General features: G+C 50.7%; 1 protein-coding gene across 1 annotated transcript; it reads left to right on the top strand.

Moving 5' to 3' along the window:
* Positions 1 to 11,046: 11,046 nt before the first annotated feature.
* TEX44 (testis expressed 44) lies at positions 11,047 to 12,165 on the top strand. Its single transcript, XM_039855800.1, has one exon. The coding sequence runs from the start codon at positions 11,047 to 11,049 to the stop codon at positions 12,163 to 12,165; it is 1,119 nt and encodes a 372-aa protein (XP_039711734.1).
* Positions 12,166 to 19,929: the final 7,764 nt, after the last annotated feature.

The raw sequence follows: 19,929 nt of genomic DNA, 5'->3' as shown, positions 1-19,929 counted from the left end.
TGGTGTCATTATTCCCAATTATTCACTCTACCTTCCTGAAAGGGGATTACACAATCTCACCCACTGCCCTGCGATTTGCAGTGCCTCCTGAAGAAAGACTATCTGCCTAGCCCCACTGACCTTGGCCTTGACTGCCTTTGCCAGTGGCATGTGTGTAGACATGACCTGTGGCGTGTCCAGCAGAACTTGAAGAGATAGTGCTTATTTCCGCCTGCTCACTTGCTCTTGACCTCTGCCACAAGATCGACATGTGTCCAGTGGGGGCTGTTCCTTTAGCTTATATTCTAGAACGAAGAATTACAGCTACACCTGACCAACAGCCAAAAGGAACCAAGTCCCAACTAACCTGTGAAGGAAGTATAAGATAGGCAAGAAATGAGCCTTTGTGGCTGAGCTACTAAGATGTTGCGGTATGTTGTTATGCAGTTATACCTAGTGATAATGAACTGAAAAACATACCATAATAGACAACTGGCCAAATAAGTATGGTGTGTGTGTATATGATAGATACAAACGTAAAGTCATATTTTAAATTATATTACATTTAAATGTATATTTCAATGTATAAAGCTGTTAAAATTATATTCAAGGATATAGGAAATTGCTCAAAATATCATTTTTAATAAGTAAAAAAAGCAAAGTTTCAAACTGAAAAATTTTAAAACAATGAGATTCCAATTTTGCAAATAAAAATAGATCTTGTATTTATTGGTTGAGGTAAGTTGGGTGGTAACTTTGACTAGAAAAACAAAAGAATTGTGGGAAAAAAGACACCTAAATGTTAGTAGTGGTTGTCTCAAGATGGTAGAATTAGAGACGGTGGTTATGCTCCTTTATACTCATCTATACTCTTCAACTTGTCAATAATAACCATGTCATGCTTTTTCTAATTTAGAAAGATAGTTATACTGTGCACATATGTTTAAAAGAATCAATAGCTGATGGTAGTGTGGAGGGCAGGGAGGCCTGGGAAGGCAGTAGGGTCCAGAGTCCCAGTAGGTCCTGGTGAGGCACAGATGGGGGGAGGTGGGCCTCTCACAGTCTCCTTATACCCCAGGCACCCCAGGCACAGGCCTAAACCTTAAGGTCCTGTGAGAAGATGTGTGTATTAAAAAAAAAAAAAAAAGATTGACTCCAAACATAAAAATAGAAGTAATCCCTGGATTGAGAAATGTTAATAATGAATGTTAATAATTGTTTAAATGTCTAAAATTTGTAACCTCAAAAAATCAATTGCAATGACTGCTTAATAAGTACAGGTTGCCATTTGGGATGATGAAAAAGTTCTGGGACTAAATAGTAGTGATGTTCATATTACATTGTGACTGTACTTACTGCTACTGAGTGTACATTTTTAAAATGATTAAAATGGTAAGTTTTACGTGATGTGTATTTGACCTTCAAAAAAAAACCTTCAACTACAGTGCAAGTCAACTCTTATAGAATTATATAGAACCCACGTTTGATACGGGGATGGGTGACCTTCAGTGTATCATATGATGTCAGTCAGACTCCAAAATAAAATTGCCCCATAGGAGGCAGTGGTTGTTAATGATCCATATTCTGTCACTGGGCACCTTGTGGTGTGTAGCTTTTGGGGGGCGGGATGAGGGTGAGATATGAGACACAAACCTCCTCCTCGAGCTGTACAATGGGATCTGGTTCTAAGCCCCAGACCCTGAGAGGGACCAGCTGCCTACAGAGCCAGGAGCCTGCATCAAGGGTGGCACTGTCCTGCAATGCCACAGAACCAGCACTGAGGGGCAGCAGAGAACCAGGTCAGGCTGGGAGGGCATCTGGGAGCTGTCCCCACATCCCTGGCTCTCCCCACTCCCATTCCCCTACCACCAGGACGGTCACTTCAGTTTGATTTTCAGAAGATGGTGCCATTTCTCAAAAGGAAATTACTTTGCAAGGAAAACCTCAGTGTTTCACCAGCTCCTTCCAGTAGAATATTCAAGAATATTCAAGATAGGTCAGCTTTTACATGTTTAACACATTCTGTCATTTAAAACATGTTTTCAACTTCTCTGTAGCCAATCTATGGCTAATTTTAGGGACTGACCTAATAAAACTCACATCTTATTTTTGTGGGTTATCAGTTTAAGATTTTTTTCACCTGATAGTCATCATGCTGACATCTTTAAGGGGCTAGAAACTTTAAAAGTAAGACTGGTGGCAAAGACCACTTTTCCATAGAACTGAGCAGGCTAACTTTGGTACAAACAGAAGCACTCTGAGAAGACTATGCCATATAAAGCAGTGTTATTTGCAGGTCTCTTCTGAGATGGCTTAACTACAGTTTAACAAAACATCTCAAAACTTGAGTAGTTTAAAGCAACTATTATTATTATTATTATTATTATTAATTGGGCTGGGCTCAGCTGTGTGGTTCTTCCACTAGTCTATGAGGCTGCAGTCAGCAGGCAGATGGGCTGGGGGCTGGACAGTCCAGGTCCCAGGTGGCCCCACTCACACATCTGGCATTTGGCTGGGGTGATGAGGGTAACTGGGCCACACTAATCTCAGCATCCAGCATGCCGGACTTCTTCATTTGGAAGCTGGGCTCAAAAAGAGTTAGAGAAGCCAAGCCCCAATGCACGAACACTTCCTAAGCCTCTGCTTGTGTCATACTTCCTACTGTCCCCTTGACTAAAGTAAGTCACATGGCCAAAGCCCTGATCAGGGGTAGAGAAAATAGACTCTATCTTTTAACAGAAAGAGCTTCAAAAAATATCCACCACATGCTCTTTCTCCTCTCCTGCCACTACCAAGGACATCCTTATCCAGGCAGGTATGGATGGCAGCCCCGACCCCCCACCCCATACCCCTGTGATCAAATTCAAGGAAATTAAATTTGCATTTCCCCAGGTGTGTCTGGCAGAAAGCCGATCCCATGAAATAAGGTGTTATGACTGAATTGTGTCCCCCAAAATTTATATAATGAAGCTCTAACTCCCCAGTGTGAGTGTATTTAGAGATAAGGCCTTTAAGAAGGTAATTTGGTTAAATGAGGTCATAATAGGACCCTAATCCAAAAGGACCAATATCCAATAGGACCCAAGAAGAAGAGACACCAGAGCACACATGCACTCTTCTGTCTCTCTCTGTCTCTCTCCCTCTCTCTCCCTCTCATCTCCATGTATGCCATGTGAGGACACACCGAAAGGCAGCTGTCTGCAAGCCAAGAAGACAAGTCTCATCAGAAACCAACCCTGCCAACACCTTGATCTTAGACTTCAAGCTTCCAGAACTGTAGAAAATAAATCCCTGTTGTTGCAGCCACTCGGTCTGTGGCATTTTGTCATGGCAGCCTGAGATGACTAAAAAGGTTCCTTGCTTCAATAAGTGTGGGAAGTGCATGTTCGATACCGATCCCCACCCTCCGAATTGCACAGAGCTCTACAGCCTGTTAAAGGCTCTGAGAAGTTCTTCGGCCAAGAAACCTATAGTTTTAAAACAGTGTTTCCCTGCTTTATTGGCACATAGATCCTTTTCCAATACCTATGATCACTATCTAAGCTGTATTCATGTCTAGGTCTGTTGTAACAACCACCCGCAAACTTGATGGCTTTATTCTCTCGCTGTTCTGGAGACCAGACTTCAGAAATCGAGGTCTTGGCAGGATCAGCTCCTTCTGGAGCCCCAAGGGAGATTCCTCCACGCCTCTCTCCTTGCTTCTGGTGGTTGCTGGCGACCTCAGTGTTCCTGGACTTAAGGATGCTTCCGTCACCCCCATCTCTGCCTCTGTCTTCATATGGCCTTCCTTTCTGTGTCTCATTCTCAACTCCTTTCTCTTATGACGGCCCCAGTCATTGGGTTTAGGGCCCCAGTCATTGGATTCAGGCCTCACCCTAAATCCGGGAGGATCTCATCTGGAGATCCTTAACTTAATTACACCTGCAAAATATGCTTATTCCAAAAAAGGTCACGTTCTAAAGTTGCAGGTGGACACGTCTTTTGAGGACCACAACTGAATCCACTTCAGAAGCCAAGGACACCCATGGTGGCTGGCTGAGCGTGGACACAGAGCAGAGGTGAGCGGGACCCCTCCAGGTATTTGCAAGCTGAGAGTCCATTCCCTCCAGGGGATACGCTGGGAAGAGCACTCTGACCCCTACAATGCTGGATCCCCAAATCCTCATTTCGGAAACTTGGAGCTGACCACATGACTGTTTGGGGTGGGTCAGGACTTACTGTTCTGTTCACTCAAAATCTGACTGGACTTCGGGGCTTGTCTTTCTGTAAAACATTTGCAAAAACTGATGCTTCTCCACTGTGGCAATGTAGCAGGCAGGGCAGGCCCTTACAGGGCTGTGCTTCTAGAGGCTTCCTCCCTCGGCCTTCCCAAAGCTCTGCTTCCTCTACGTCTCTCTCCTGCGCTCCTGCAGCCTTTGGGAGGAAGCGAGACCTCCTCCTTCCAGTGATAGGCTTCCAGGATCAGCCAGGTGGTTTCCACTGCTTGGCACCTCTTGCTGCCCTTCTGTCCAACACCTGGATTGCATCTCAGCCCGCCCAACCCTCCTCCTCTGTCTGCCACACGGAAGGTGAATTTCAGGAACCTAGAGGTGCCTGGAGTGGAAAGAACCAGAGAAGGCTCAGATCTTAGAGGTGCGGCTCAGGAAGTCGGCGCATGCGCATTTTTAGGGGGCGGGGCCCACGCCTTTCATCAGTTCTCCAAATTGTTCCTTCCTGACTTAGGCTGAAACCCACCACTTTAGAGCTGAGGCTCAGTGGGTAACTCTCCCTTAGGGCAGTATCCCCGAGGAAACTTGCTCTGAGGTGTAAGAACCTCTCTCCCCATCCCTTCTATGTTGAGGGGCCCCTGGTGGGAGGAGAAAAGGCGCAGCAGCGAGTCTTGGTTCCGGAAGACACAGACTATCCAAACAGGGTCAACCATCCACCGGATGCCCGGGGATGGAACAAAGCCGCCACCACCCCGGAGATGACTAGCAGATCCCTGGGGCTGGCAGAGAGCTGGGAAGCCTGAGGGCAAAACTGTGTGTCATTCACCCCACGGTTTGGCGTCTGGCTGGCCCTGTCCGTAAGCCTTGCCGACATCCTCGGTCTGGAGAGCCTGCGCACTTCTGAGAATATGCATTTGGCCCACTGGGCTGTGTTGTAACAACAGATCAGTGACTTGTCTCTCAAATTGGATGATAAATTTTTTGCCGGCAGACGCCTATCTTTAACTTCTTTGGGATTCGATTTGAGGGCCTAAGCCTGTGCTCAAGAGCACCGTATGCTCCGCTCAGGCGGCCACGCCGAACGCCACACACCGGGGGCTTAAACAGCGGGAATGTATTTTCTCACAGTTCCAGAGGGCGAAGTCAGAAATCAAGGTGTTAGCAGCGTTCACCTTCTGAGGGCTTCGAGAGAAGATGCTGATCCTGGCCTCTCTCCTTGGGTTATAAGTGGCCATCTTAGTTCATGTGTATCTGTGTCCAAACTGCCCCTTCTTACAAGGACACCAGTCATATCGGGGAGGGGCCCACGAATGGCCTCATTCCAACTCAGTCGCTCCTTCAAAGGCCCAACCTCCAAGTACAGTCACGTTCTGAGACACTGGGGGTTAGTTCTCCCACATATGAATCCTGAGGGGACACAATTCAGACACCTAGGAGTAATATGAGAAGGATGGATGGATGGACACGCAGGCAGAGGGATCACGGTTCGACTTGCAGCCTCTCAAAGCTGGTCTGCACAGAGATCCCTCAGAGCTCCCTTAGGCCACTGCACAGCCACCAACCAGGCCTCTGAGAGGCCTGGGGTGCCCCGCTCCTCCTCCCTGGGTCCCCCGGCAGTCCTCCACTGGCCCTGAGTCTTTTCACAGCAGTTATCCTAAGGGTCGGAGAGGCAAGGGTGGACCCTGGAGATGGGGTTGTTCCAAAGGCTGAGGCAGCCAGTGGGGCTGTGTAGTGGTGTCAGGAGTGCTGAAGCACCCCTTTGTTTTGGAGATGGGGGTGGGAGGGATGGTTTCTCAGTTCAATTGCCCTCCCAGCGTAAAGTGGGCGTTTGGGTGGCCCTAGGAATTCCGTTTGCGCACAAGACCCAGGCTTCTGGGAGATTAAGAAGAAGGAATTTATTTAACTTGCAAATTTGTTTTAATAAAGTAATATTTACTCATTGTTGAAAGGGCGAATGAACAGAAGCTTGAAAGAAAATACTTGCCCACAATCCGCCACAACTAGAAGTCTCTGACACTGGCTATTCAATTTGTTACTTAAAGGTATTGAGTGCTTTTAACTTTTTAGGATCTTCCCTTAATTCAAGTAATAAATGTTACTATAGAAAAATCAGAAAATGCGGTTCGCCAAAAGAAAACAATTTTAAGTCATAATCCCACTATCTAAAGATAGTTTTTTCAATCTGATATTTCTTTGACTACTAATACATTTGAACAATTTCCTGTGTTTATTATTTAGATTTCTTTGGTGAATAATCTGTTTTCATCTTTTGTATATTGTTATTGGATATCTCATGGTGTCCGATCAATCTGTTTTGTGTGTGTGTGTGTGTGTGTGTGTGGAGAGAGAGAGAGAGAGAAAGAGAGAGAGAGAGAGAAACTTATATTGGTTACTTGTAGCAAACTTTTTTCCCCCAGTTTGTGGTTCGCTCTTAAATATTTTAGTGTTTTTGATCTATGTCTACTTTTCCCCTTCAGAATTTCTTTACTGTCTTTTATGTTTAGAAAGTATTTCTCTTACAGAAATCAAAAATTTTCTTTTAGCTTTAATCTCTCTCTCTTTACCATTTTAAAGCCTAAAACTGAAAGTGGGAAACTAACCCAGTGTTTTTCCAGATACTTAAGCAGTTGTGTTCCTGCAGCATTTTTTAACTCAGCCCTCCGCTGTTCCTGTGTCACCAAGGCCAGTGTCACCTCTGCTCCAGGCCAACCTCCAGGATACAGACAGACAGACAGACAGACAGACACTACACACACACACACACACACACACACACACACGCCCAGCCCCACAGTCCCCTGGCCACCAGCGCTCACACAAAAGGACTAGCAAACAAGGTGTGACTTCTGATGTCGTGGAGAAGGTGAGGGGTGTACCTCTGAGACCTCAGCATAAACAACTTAAACATTCCCTCTAGATATTTCTCTTTTCCCTGAGCCTCACCTGCTGCACCCCCAGGGGGGCCCTGACCTTCCTCCCGTTGGGGCGTTGGGGCGCAGCCACCACTAGCTCCATATTCATTTCCCAGGGACTGCAAACCCCGCCCCCTCTCCTGCAGAACAACTGGGCTCTAGTAGGCTCTTGGCCCAAACCCAACTTTTCCCAAACAAAGGCCTGCAGGCTAATGGCATCCACCTCCTTAGAAAGCAGAGTAACAACTGTCTTTTGTCATTTAAGAATGCCTTTGGGGTCTCAGCCCCCATCCCATGGGGCTTATTAACCTCTTTCTTCCAAACAAACCCAGCGTCCTAAGTGGAATTCCCATACCATCTGCTAATGGAGCCCTGGTTGCTCCATCTCCTTAAGTGTCTTGAACATGCAGGAAGTGGGAGTTCTGGGAAGATGGAGAATCTGGAGGTCCCCTTGGAGCAGTGGTGTTCAGAGAGGCCACCGGGAGCCCAGAGCTGGGAAGGGGCGCCCTGCGGAGCAGCCAGCCAAAGACTCAGGCCCCAGGTGTCTTCCCAGGCCCACCCCAAGGTGGTCTCACCGGCAGGCGGGGCCTAAGTGTGCCACCCTTTGCAAGGTGGACAGGACCGTCGGGGACGAGCAGACAGGGCCACAGAGCTCCAAAAAGTTCCAGGCCCACACTCCCAGGAGCAGCCACGGGAGGCCGGGGGGTGGCCAGATTCCAGTCACCATCCCAAATTGGCAGCATCGGGGACTTAGGAGGGTTGGTACACCCCAAATGTGATCACTCAGATTTGTGGAAGCGAAGTTCTGACCCGCTTTCTAAAGGGGTCTTGGTCCCACAGTATCAGTTCTCACGGTTGCGCAGTGGTTGGAAGTGTGGACTTGGGCCAGGAAGCTTGGCCCTCATCCTAGTTCTTCCCGCCTGGCTGAGCCACAGTTTCCTCATCTGTAAAATGGGGGTAATAACAGAACTTACCGCAAGGCATCATTGGGAGGATTAAGTAACACACTGAACACATGTTTACTGTGAAGACTCAATAGCTGATCATCACCGGCAGACTCTAGGGCTGCTGTGCAAACCAGCACTGCCTGGATGCCTTATACCTGAAAGTTATCCTCTCTCGGTTCTGGAGGCCCAGAGTCCAAAGGTGTCAGCGAGGTCACGGCCCCCTGGTGGCGCTGGGAGAGGAAGCTTCCCTGACCTCCTCCCGCCCCGGGGCTCCAGGCACTCCTCGGCTTACACCACCATAGTCTCCGTGTCTTCTGTGTCCGTGTCTTCTCCCTTCTCCTTCATCGTGTCATCGGTACCCATGGGATTCTAATGTATGGAAGTGACCGAGAGGGTGACATACCCCACCCCACAGAGCCGCGTGGGGAGCCTCAGGGTGGCTAGGAGGCAGGAGCGAGAGGGCCCAGGCCAGCACCTTCGTGGGAGTTTCCAGGGGGAAAGCAAGACAGGCAGAGCACACGGCCTCGGATCGGTTAGTGTGAATAATTCTGTGGACTCTGAGCAATAGCGTGGTCTCTAGTTGCCTGGTACCTGGCCCTGGGGTGACTTAGAGCAGGGGCAATGCTGGCTTGGTAAGAATTAGATAAGAAGGTAGGTAAGGCTCAGCCTTGGATCAGCCCACCTGCCCAGGAAACGAGAGTTCCAGGCAAGCTGACTTACAGGAGGGAGAAATACTTTTGGCCTTGTGATCAATGGTTGCCTGCCAAGTAGACATACAGAACCTAAGAAAACACAGTGAAAATACTTCTCTCTTATAAAGACACCAGTCACTGGGTTTAGGACCCACCCTAATTCCAAATGATCTCAAAACCCTTAATTTAATTACATCTGCAAAGACTAGTCACATTCACAGATTCGAGGGGTTAGGATATGGACATATCTTTTGGGGGGCCACAATTCAACCCAGTTGGCTAGATTGGGTTATAGTTCTCTGTTTGCTAGTGTAAACTCTGAGGAAGAAATGACAATTTTCACTTTTTCAGATGATGAGCCCTGCAGTGCTCAGGCTGCAGTGGTGGCTTCAGCTGAATGCCGGAGCCAAGGGAGGGAGGGTGTGGGAGGGACTCTGCGGGGTGATTTCTGGACCAGTGTGGACAGAGGTCTTGGGACAGAGAGGTCTGAAGCCCAGGCAGGAGGGAGGTGACATGAGAACAACAACCTCGGTGGCCAGAGGAGCTGGGCTGCTCCGGGGGAGGTAGGGTGGCGGGGCCTCCACTGCGCAGGTGCTCTGGACGACTTTCAGGCAAGGTTGCTATTCCTTAAGCTGCCTGTGACCACTTGTAATGAAAAGCCCCAGCTCAACTTGCTGAATCAATTCGGAAGCAAATTCCTTCCCAGCACAGGTAGTCTTCCGGCTGGGGGGGCTACAGGTGCCGTTTGATCAAGGCTTTGCCCTACTTTTTTGTGATTGCCCTGGCTCCATCATCCTCTGCGTGGGGCTTTTTCTCAGGCCAGGTGCCCTCATGGTCACAAGAGGCCCAACGAGACATGCTTGTGCACAGGAGCAGAGGAGGACCTCATTTTCTGCTAAGGAGCAAGGAAACCTCCCAGAGGCCTTAACAGACCTCACTTTGTTGTCATGACCCCACCCCATGGCCAGCATCGCATGAAGGCCTAGTCCTGATCCAGTCACCACTCGGGGAAATGTCTTAGACCATCATGACCCACCCCTCAGGCTGGACTGGGGCCAGACTCCCTATCTCCCTATGCCCCCTCCTTGCTATGGGTGCTCCAAATCAATGATTCCATCTGCACATACTACTAGTGCAGCATGGGGTCTGGGGTAACCCATCTCAAAGGCGAAAAGAGTGGGAGGGGCCACCTGATCCCCCAGGGAGCCTGGCAAAAAGCCGTTGCCCCAGAGCACTCTCCCTGGCATAGGCAAAGCTAGAATTCTCTCACGACAGTGACTACGGGAATGTAACTCATGAGGCAGAGCATGGATTTCTAGAGAGCGAGGTCTGGGAAATGCAGTCGCCACAGGCAGACGGCCCCTCCAAAGGAATCTTGGGCTTACTTGGTAGAGACATCCTTGAAAGGGCCAACCATCCATGAGGCCCTGACAGCAGGCAGCCTGTCCAAAACAGAAGACTCATCGCCATTATTATGCAATCTAACACTCCCCAGGACCCCCACACCTCCTCGGGAATATGCAGATCTTTTGTTCTTCTCTGCCCTCCCAGCCCAGTAGAGTAGGGAGAAGACGAAGATTGTTTATCCTGTATCTGAGGGTTAACCTTGTCTTAGTCCATTCAGGCTGCAGGTTCGGTGTCTGGCGAGGACCCGCTTCCTGGGTCATAGACAGGCGTCTCCTCACTGCGACCTCGCATGGAGGAGGGGGCCAGGGGGTTCCATGTGATCTCTTGTATAAGGTCACTAATCTCATTCAGGAGGGCTCCACCCTCGTGACCTAATCACACCCCAAAGGCCCCACTTCCTAATGCTATCACATTGGGGATTACTTTTCAACATATTAATTTGGGGGGGGACGAAAATATTCAGGCCATAGTACCCCACTACCAAAAGTGGTCAGGGCCAGGAGCTGCTTATTCCTATTCACCACTGCTGGGAAACTGACCTTCTGCAGAAAGACTGGCCAAATCAGAGCCTGATCCCCTGTGGACAGGGAGGTGCCGGGAGTGGTCCTAGATTTATTATTTATCAAGAGCTGCATTCATTCTTTCTCATCAGAGTCACAGCCATCATGATTTCTTAGGGTGCCTGCGCCTGTACACACACCTCCTCACTTTTCCTTATGCACCTGCAAATTCAGCTGCAAAGAGTCCCGTGGACTCAGCCCACTAGGCAGCCACTCTGGAAGCTCAGGTGCCTGTGACATCGCCAGCTGCCCAGAGCCTCCTGTGACCTCATTACCTGGACAACTCAGCCCATTAGGGCCATGGCCACTCCCTCAACCAGCAAAAGTGACAGAGGGCCTACATGACCACCGTGCCCTCAGAAGAGGCCACAGCCACCAGCATCTCCACACATGGCGACAGCAGGTCTTCAGAGAGCCCAACACTGGGGTCCCAGAGTCAGGCCTCCCTCCGTGCAGATGTCCCAGTGGCTAGCGGCACTTCAGCGTCAGCTGAATGGCAGGATGTAGATCAGGCTTCCATCAAGCCAGACACCTCTGAGGCCGTGTCACTGTCTGGGGACAAGGACAAGCATGAAGATGCTGCAGAGTTTAGCCAGGAGCCCAAGCTCGTCCACCTGGCCCCAGGTTCCCTGCAAATGTCCGTGAGTCTTCAGAACCAAGTACAGGACAGGCCAGTGCAAAATGCAAGGATGACTCAGAGTCTTCAGATTTTCCAACATGGCTCCCTGGTTAACGAAGAAACACCACAGACGGCGGGTGTCCTGGATGGGGAGCAGGAGTTAGCTCTATCAACCCCAAGTGCTGTGGCACAGTCCTCCCAGAATGTGCCTGCTGTGAGCACTGCAGATGCCGACATTCAACTTGACACTTTGGCCACCGGCACCACTGAAGCTGTTGTGGAGAAGCCTGAGCATCCGGAGGCCTTGCACCCCGACACTGAAGATTTGCCCTCAGCCGAGTTCCAGGTAGTGCCTGAGTTGGATGTGACAGACTACTCAGGAGATCTGCAGGCTCCTCCCTCCCCAAGGGGCAGCGTCCCCCCCTTACCTGGCCCCTCCATGGTGGCCCCGGGGAGGCCCTTGGACTCCAGCCTGTACATGGCCAGCGGGGAGGACAACTACCTGCACTCCATGACCAGCTTGCTGGCTGGGGGCGAGGGGTCCATCCGCTCCCTTGCAGACGTCCTAGTGTGGTCTGAGGACACCCTGGGCATGGCCACGGGCTTGCTGGCCTCTAGCCGCAGCTCAGTGACAGACCTGCTACGCAGCACAGGGCCTAGACTGCGCTCTGCCTCCAGCATCCTGAGGAACGCCAGCTTGGCCATCTCCTCGGGGCTGGCAGCAAGGACCAACTCAGCCATGCTCTGCATCGTCCGCATGCTAGAGAGGGCGGAGCAGAGGACCATAGAGGGCATCCGCTCGGCCGTGCGCTACCTCACCAGCCACCTCACCCCACGCTAAACTGGCCTCAGCTGTGACTAGACCCTGTGCAAGGGCCCCGAAGGACAGGCTCGGCTGCCTCCCGAGGCCCTAGGACCCTCATGCCCTGATCCCTCGCCCATCTGTACCCTGGACAGCTCTCCCCAGACTGGACAATAAATCACCCGCAGTGTTTATTTTTTAAGCGCCGGCCTTATCCCTTTTCCGTGCGGTGGGCACAGGGTGGAGGGACAAGACGGGGGAGGGTGTTCTAGAAACAGAAAGGTGTTCCCTGAGGGCTTCTCAGGTGATCCCATTCAGGGTTCGGGGCCAAAGCACAGAAAATGAAGAGCCTGGGCAGGGCACGGGGCCAGGCGTGGGAGTCGCAAGCCCGCAACGACTCGTCCTGGCTGGACCTCCAGCCAAATAAGTACATTCCTGAGGAGGTGAGCCCTGCCCCTCCCCAGGGCTACTGGCCCAGCAGGCTCAGGCCGCCCTGCTGGGGCCCTCTGCAGAGGAAGAAGACGAGAGGAAAAGAGGACGAGGGCGCGGAGCCGGACCAGCGAGGTCCAAACCCCAGCACAGACCCTGGGCATCACTTCACCCTCTGAACCTCTGACTTTGCTCTGCAGAACGGATGATGAATCCACGCCGTGAAGATGTTATGGACACAAGAGGGAAGCCACACGGTCCTAACACGTGGTGTCCGGCACTTAATGAGCTTGCACATTTCAGCAGCCACATTATGATCCTCCCATGGGCCAGGGCGGGAACAGGCATCCCAGGGTGACCAACCACACCCGTCTGCCTGGGCCTAAAAGATTCCTGGGCTGTGGGACTTTTCAGATTTAAAACCAAGAAAACCCCAGGCAATCCGGGATAAGTGGGTCACCCCGTATACAGGTCTCTTTACATGGTTTTTACTCTTGTCTGTGACTCTGTCCACCTTAAAAAGGCAGCCGCCTGCTTTGGAAAGCCACCTGCCCACCCTCTGGCTGGACACAGTGCCACACTGGTCACATGACTTGGTAAGTAAAGCTCGGACTGGACATCAGCCCCGACTTCTGTCCCTGGCTGGGTGCCTTACACAGGTCACATCCCGCACGCCTTCCTGCTGCAGCCCTGGCTGTGGATTCATTCATTTATCCATCTTCAATTACAGCAGCATCTCCAAATGGGACCCTCAGCTGGCAGCAGCCTACTGATGAGGGCGTTTGCCCTACACAGTGTTTCTCAAATGGTGAATGAATTGCTAACATTTCAAAAGCTGGAGATTTTACATAAAAATATGGATCTCGGCTTCTCTTGAAAAACCTAGGGGTCTTATTTCTTTGAGGCAACTGGCAGCTGAGCTGTCTGCTTTAAGAGGGACCCAACTGGCCCACATCAGTGACTGATGTCACTCTCCTGGCCCCCAGAGGCACACATTTGCCACCCTACCCTGCAGATGGCTGATATGAAGAAATCTGATGCCAGGCCTTAAGGGGATACAAAGACGAAGCAGGTGTGTCTACCCTTCCCTCGAGGAGCTGCCACCTTCTGTAGGTGACACACGAACTGTTCTCATGTAGTGAAAGTGAAGAATTCAGAGGAAGGAGATTGTCAACTCAGATCCCATTAATCAGGGTCCCCCAGAGAAGCGAAGGAGTCAGACCTAGAAAGAGGGGAGAGATGGTGTCCCCTGACAGAGGCCATAAGAACGAAAGCTAAGACAGGCATGATGGGTGCTGGGTAGGTGGCAGTGGGTAGTCAAGCAGCTCAACCTGGCCAGAGCCCAGAGCAGACAACAGGCAACAAAGCTGCCAGGCAGGTAGACCCCAAATGCTGTCAACAAATATTTTCTGAACCAGGTAAGTGCCACTATGTGCCAGCTACCGCTAGATACTGAAACTGCAAAGATGAATGAAAGATCAGAGAGGACAGAAAACAAACCTAATTAGGTGAAGGAATTAGCCGCCTAGCTCAATTGCCAAGAGTGGGCGTGGCTGGGCCTAGCTGTCTTTTCAGCTCTGCCCCTCTATCTGTGCTGGCTCCATCCTCAAGCCACTCAGCCACCTTCCTGGGAAAAGAGGCCCTTATTTCCACTGGCTCTGGCAGGAGAGTTCCAGAAAAGGATACTGTCTGGCCTGGCTTGGCTCCCAAGCTCTCTCCTGAACCAGTCACTGAGGCCCTGGGAATGAGATATTTCGTTACCTTGCCTGGGCCTCATGCCTGCCTCTGGGGCCAGAGTCACCCAGAATTGGGGATCTCCACAGAAAGTGTGTTAAAGCTGGCAGAACTGTAAAGAGCATGGCCTTGGGGTCTAGGCTGCCTTGAGTCCTGGCTCGACCTCCTACTAGCTGTGTTACTTTTATCTCTCTGGCTTCAGTTTCCTCATCTGTAAAGTGATGATAACACCTAGTGCATCCGGCTGTTGTGAGGATTAAATGAGTTAATGAGTCAAGTGCTTAGAACAGCGCCCAGTGCGTAGTTGAGTGCTATGTAAATGTTAGCAATCGTTATTGACTTTGTGGCAGAAGGGTTCTATGGAGCTTAATGCCAAGGACTGACTTTCCCTGCTTGCTCCCGGCCTTCCTGGCAACACATCGCCTCTACAGGTGGGACTCGCAGGCATTCAGGTGCCAGCACATCTGGGGAGGAGGTCAGGGCTGCATACTCAGGGCTGAGGAGTCCACCATGGAGAGAAGTAGGTGCACCCCAGCTCTGAATAAGGTGGCCCAGTCAAGAAAGAAAAAGCCCAAAGATAAGAGCTTGGAGAAAGGCCCCATGCCATAGGCAAGAGGAAACAGGTCATAAGACACAGGAGCAGTCAGTCAGCAAGCGGGAGTGCTCCAGCCCATCACGGGTCTGCAGGCCACCACGTTCAATGAATGAAAACTGAGCAAGGGGGACACTCCTTGGAGAGGCAGTTAGTAGGGACAGAAGGTGGTATGTAAGGTGAAAAACAATAAGCATTCAGAATAACAGGGTGACTGTATGTAGGGTATGCTTTGGTGTTGAGAATCAAAGCATGACAAAGTTACGAATTCACCCCTACAAAGCTGGCTCCTCATTCCTTCTCCTTTATACGCTATGGTTAACACCTGACAACCACCAGTGTTTCTCTACAACCATCTTTCTGGGTGTGGATTCTGTCTCTGAGAGGTTGGCCAGTAAGCAGAGGACTAGCTTAAAGAAATGTTGAGGCTGGGCCGAGAGCCAGCAGGGCGGGCATAGCATCCTAACATCTGAGCCCAGCAGGGCCTTGGCTAAGGGAAGGGCACCAACAAATCCTGGCAGACAGCAGAAGGGGTACTGCGGCCTCCACCCCAGGGTGGATTGCCCCCTTCGGTGAAGGACTTATTCCCCCAGCTGCTGTGAGCCCTGTCAGTGGACGGCCTTCAGTGCCACCCCTTCAAAGAGCCATCTGACCCAAGGTCAGGGTGGCCTGATCCAGTGACTGGTCTATGCAGGAATCTAAAGCCACCTTGGGACAACCCCAGCTCTGGAGTACCCAGGGGGCTGGCTGGGGTAATGTGGGGTCTGCATCATAGGCTTTGCCCGCCGCCCTTCACCTACTCTGGCTCAGGGCTTGTGTTCCAGAGAACCCAACCTGTGACCAGGCACCGTTATTTTTTTCCCATTAGAGATGTGTGCATGTGGGGGGGTGGGTAACACCCACAAATTCAGATGATGTTAAAAATTCAAAGATTTTTTTTTAAAAAGAATCTCTTTTTTGTAAGAAACATTAGAAATTTGAGGCCACTTTGAGTATTGTAAAAAATGAAATAAATTTTTGTCAGTGTTTTTCCTTGTTTTGTAAGGACAATATTCTTGTTTAGCCTATGGCCACTTGGCTAATTGCTTAAAATCATCACATGACTGTGGTCAAGTTGAGAGGTTTGGCTGGATGAAGCATGGATTCTATTCAAGAAAGAGTATCTCTGAAAGAAAGTAATCGTAGATAAGGGCAGTCCCCCAGGAAAATGTGATAAAGTGTAAAAGTAAACTAAGCTCTTAAGTACATATTTAAATATTTAAATGAAAAAACTGGACCCTCTCTGCGCTAAGCGGAAGCCCTATTTCTTAGGCCTCCTGGATCCTGAGCTTTGAGTCCCTAAGGTTGGGGAGTGCGCCCTCTGCTGGAAGAAAGGTGCCACTGGCCGGCACCCGCTCGGGGATTTGAGGTCCACTTGTGAGTTCAACGAAAGTTTCTCTACTCATAACACTTCTGACACCACACGTGTGGGTTTTCCACACCAAGCAATTCTCCAATTCTCATTTAAATATTTAAATATGTGCTTAAGAGCTTAGGCACCACCTGGTATAGTACAATTCAATTCAGTTCAATTCTGACACTAACCACTTCGAATTAGCACAGACCCCACAGGGTAAGGGGCTCAGTCCCACAAGACTGCACCACTGAAGATCATACATAGTGGGTCCCAAGGTCACCTCCTTGGCCTCAAATCAGGGGTTCTCACGACTCCCTCCCCATTTTGGATAATTTGCTGTAACAGCTCACAAAACTCAGGGAAACACTTTACTCATTGTCACCAGATTATTATAAAGGACATTATAAAAGATAGAAATGAACAGCCAGATGAAAAGGTACAGAGGGCAAGGTCCAGGCTGGTCCAGAGAGCAAGAGCTCCTGTCTCCTAGGAGCTGCCACGTGGATGCATTCGAGAACCCAGAAGCAATCTGAACCTGTCGTTTAGGGGTTTTATGGAAGTTCCGTTATGTAGACATGACTGATTAAATAAAGCATTGGCTATCGGTGATTAACTCAACCTCCAGCCCCTCTCCTCTCCCTAAAGGCGGGGGACTGTGGTTGAAAGTTCCAATCCTTTAATCCCAAGGTTGGTTCATCTGGTTAGTGAGCAGCCCCCATCCTCCAACAGTCATCCCCATCACTCAAAAAATTCCAAATGTTTTAGAAACTGTGCCAGGAACTGGGGGACAGAGACCAATACATATTTTTATGTCACGGGAGTTCAGAGCATACCCTGAGATGCCACCAGTCAAGCTGGCTCAGGCAGGAAACGGGACCCTAGGAAGCTCTTAGAAACAAGGGCAGGAGGGCAGAAGGACACAGGCCCTCCAACTGGAGTTACTGCCGGAGCCCAAAATCACAGCAGAACAGTCCTCCAGATTCAGACCACGGCAGGCCCGGAGTCCTCCAGGAAGGGCCCAGCCATGGCAAATGCCATCAAGGGTGGGGCTTGGCTGAGAGGTCTCTGGACAAGCAGTAGCCATTGAGCCTCCACTGGCCTATCCTATGGAGTCCTCCTCAAGTGGACGCTGTGGTCCTAGATGAGGACCTTCCTGCCTCCACACCTCAGTTTCCTCATCTATAAAATAGGTCTCCCATTTCCCTCACAGGAATGCCGTGGTCAATAATGCCTATAAAAACAACAATTGGCGTTAACAGAAGGCATATGACAAATGTAAGTTTTCTTCTTTTCTTGGGGTGTTTTGAATTGTCTGTGTATTAGTCAGGAGTCTCTTAACTAGAAGTGACAGAAACCTAATGTGAAATAGCTGACTCAGGCACCGACAGGTTGATAGGCTGGGCAGAGCAGGGCTAAGAGGGAACCGGCTTTGGAGACGCCCGGTGTCGGGGACTCAGCTTTAAGGACTATCTCCATCGCCGGTGTCCTCTACCTCCCATGGCAACTCTGCCTCTTGAGGGATAGAGTGAAGAAATAAAATGGAGTCACTATAGCCAAGCTGCTAAATCACTAAAATCAAGAAGGCTGAGGCCTGAGGAAAAGATTCTATTCTTGTTTTAACTAGCCTGGGAACTTAAACGTTTGAACTTCCCAGTCCTGCGGCAATGCCTGGATCCAAATCAGACCTCCAGATAACCCCAATTACCCTCTGAAGGACTGAGGAAGAATGTTCATGTAGCCAGACCACCTGACATCCAGTATCCTGACCACTGGTTGTTCAGAGGATGACATCTTGGAGGTCACGGGAGTTCAGAGCATACCCTGAGATGCCACCAGTCAAGCTGACTCAGGCAGGAAACAGGACCCTAGGAAGCTCTTAGAAACAAGGGCAGGAGGGCAGAAGGACTAATCCCGAGGCTAATAATGCAGAACTGAGTCTTCTCAAGAATGTACTTTTTACTGTAAAAACCCTCAGCTTTTCTTTCTTCTTCGGAATACTCTGCATGTTGCCTAGTTGTGCTTCTGGTTTGCAAACCCTAAGACCCTTGAATAATTCTTTGTTATTTATTTCTAGCCAAAGACTCCAGACTCTTTTTAGTTCATCTGACACACTCCTCCAGGCTTCTGCTCCTTGCAGAGAACGTGGCTCCTGGAGGCTCCAGGCCCACAGGCTCATATTTCCAGGACCAAAAGGAAAACCAGTTTCCCTGCTCCAGTCTGATAAACCCCCAAGGGAAGGGTCTGGTTGGCCTGGCCTGGACCACGCGCTGGAAGTCCAATGTTCCTGGTACCTCTCTGCCTGAGCCGCACCCCTCCCAGAGAGTGGAAGGAGGGAGCTGAGGCCGACTGTCCCCTCCTGGCATCCCTAGGTCCCCCACTGTTGGTGGCCCTGCCCTAACCTCCCTACCCCCTGCATCTGTCTCTTTAACCATGTGCTTTGGAAAGATCTGAGGCATTCTCAGCTGTACTCCCTTCAACTCTATTAAAAAATTCCACTGCATCTCTGAATTTTAAATATCAACCAATGAGGAAATAGGATTCACCCAAAACATCTTGATTCATTTCTGACCACCTATATTTTATGAGTACTTGTCAAAATACAGTTTTTGGTGAGGAAAATCACCTCCCACAGATGGCCTCTACCACACTGAACTTGAACAAGACAAGCAAGGTCATCTAGCAAGAAGAGGTAGTTAAGATTGCACCAGGCCAAACTTGGGTAAGCTGAAGCAGGGTATAGCAGGGCACGAAGGCAGATTGCTGGTGGCCCCTGAATGAGGTTCTGGGTGGTGTCTCCTGAGCTTTGGGATTCAGCATGTTATAATCGACCATGGTGTGAAACAGAGATGGGCAGGGGATGGAAAAGCCTAAGAACAAGACCCTCCCCAGAAACTCAGGGAGGCGTCAAGCAGGCCCCTCCCTCTCACTCCCAGGACCACAGCTGGCTCCCCAGAGGAGGTGGATGTCACAGCATGGACGCCAAGGGAAGTCGCAGGAGTGGGGCAGGGCACCGGGGACTGGAGCAGAGTGGCGGGAGCAGGGTCACTGCCTTCACTTCCAAGGCAGGTGGCCAAGCGCAGCAGATTTCCTGGGCGACTGGAGAGGAGGGGGCTGAACATGCCCGGTGCTGCCACCTGCTCCTTGCTACCGGAGCAGGAGCCTAGGGTGGGGTCCGTCAGGGCAGTCAGAGGGTGACGGCGAATAAGGGCCTCTCTCTAGGAGAGAAATCCCTGCTGCAGGCCGCACTTAGGCCACAACGGAGCCCTGGCCGACAGGTCCAGGGCCATGAGGCGCCATTTCCTCCCCTGCGACGTGTCCCCTTCCGCTGCGGGGAGGAGCAGCTCCGGGATCCGGGCCGCAGCTCCAGGGCGGGACCGAGGGCGCCGCAGGGCGGGCGAGGGGCGGCGAGGACAGAGTGGCCTGGAGGGGGCATCACCGCCCAGCCGCGCCCCGCCATCTCCCTGGCGACGGCAACTTCAACGCTGGGGCGGGAAGAGCAGGAGGGAGAGTCTGTGCAGGTTGCTACGCAACGGTCCGGTGACGTCAGACGATTGAGTTTGGTTCCCAAGGTAACTGGCCGGGCAGCTGGGCCGGGAACTATTTGTGTCTGTCCCCAGAGGGGCTGCGGAGCCTCCGGGGTCTGGCGCAGCTG

Source organism: Pteropus medius, unplaced genomic scaffold (genome assembly GCF_902729225.1).
Source record: "Pteropus medius unplaced genomic scaffold, Ma_sr-lr_union100, whole genome shotgun sequence".
NCBI lineage: Eukaryota > Metazoa > Chordata > Mammalia > Chiroptera > Pteropodidae > Pteropus > Pteropus medius.
The sequence above is the reverse complement of the archived record's forward strand: the minus strand, read 5'-3'. Positions and strand labels throughout refer to the sequence as shown.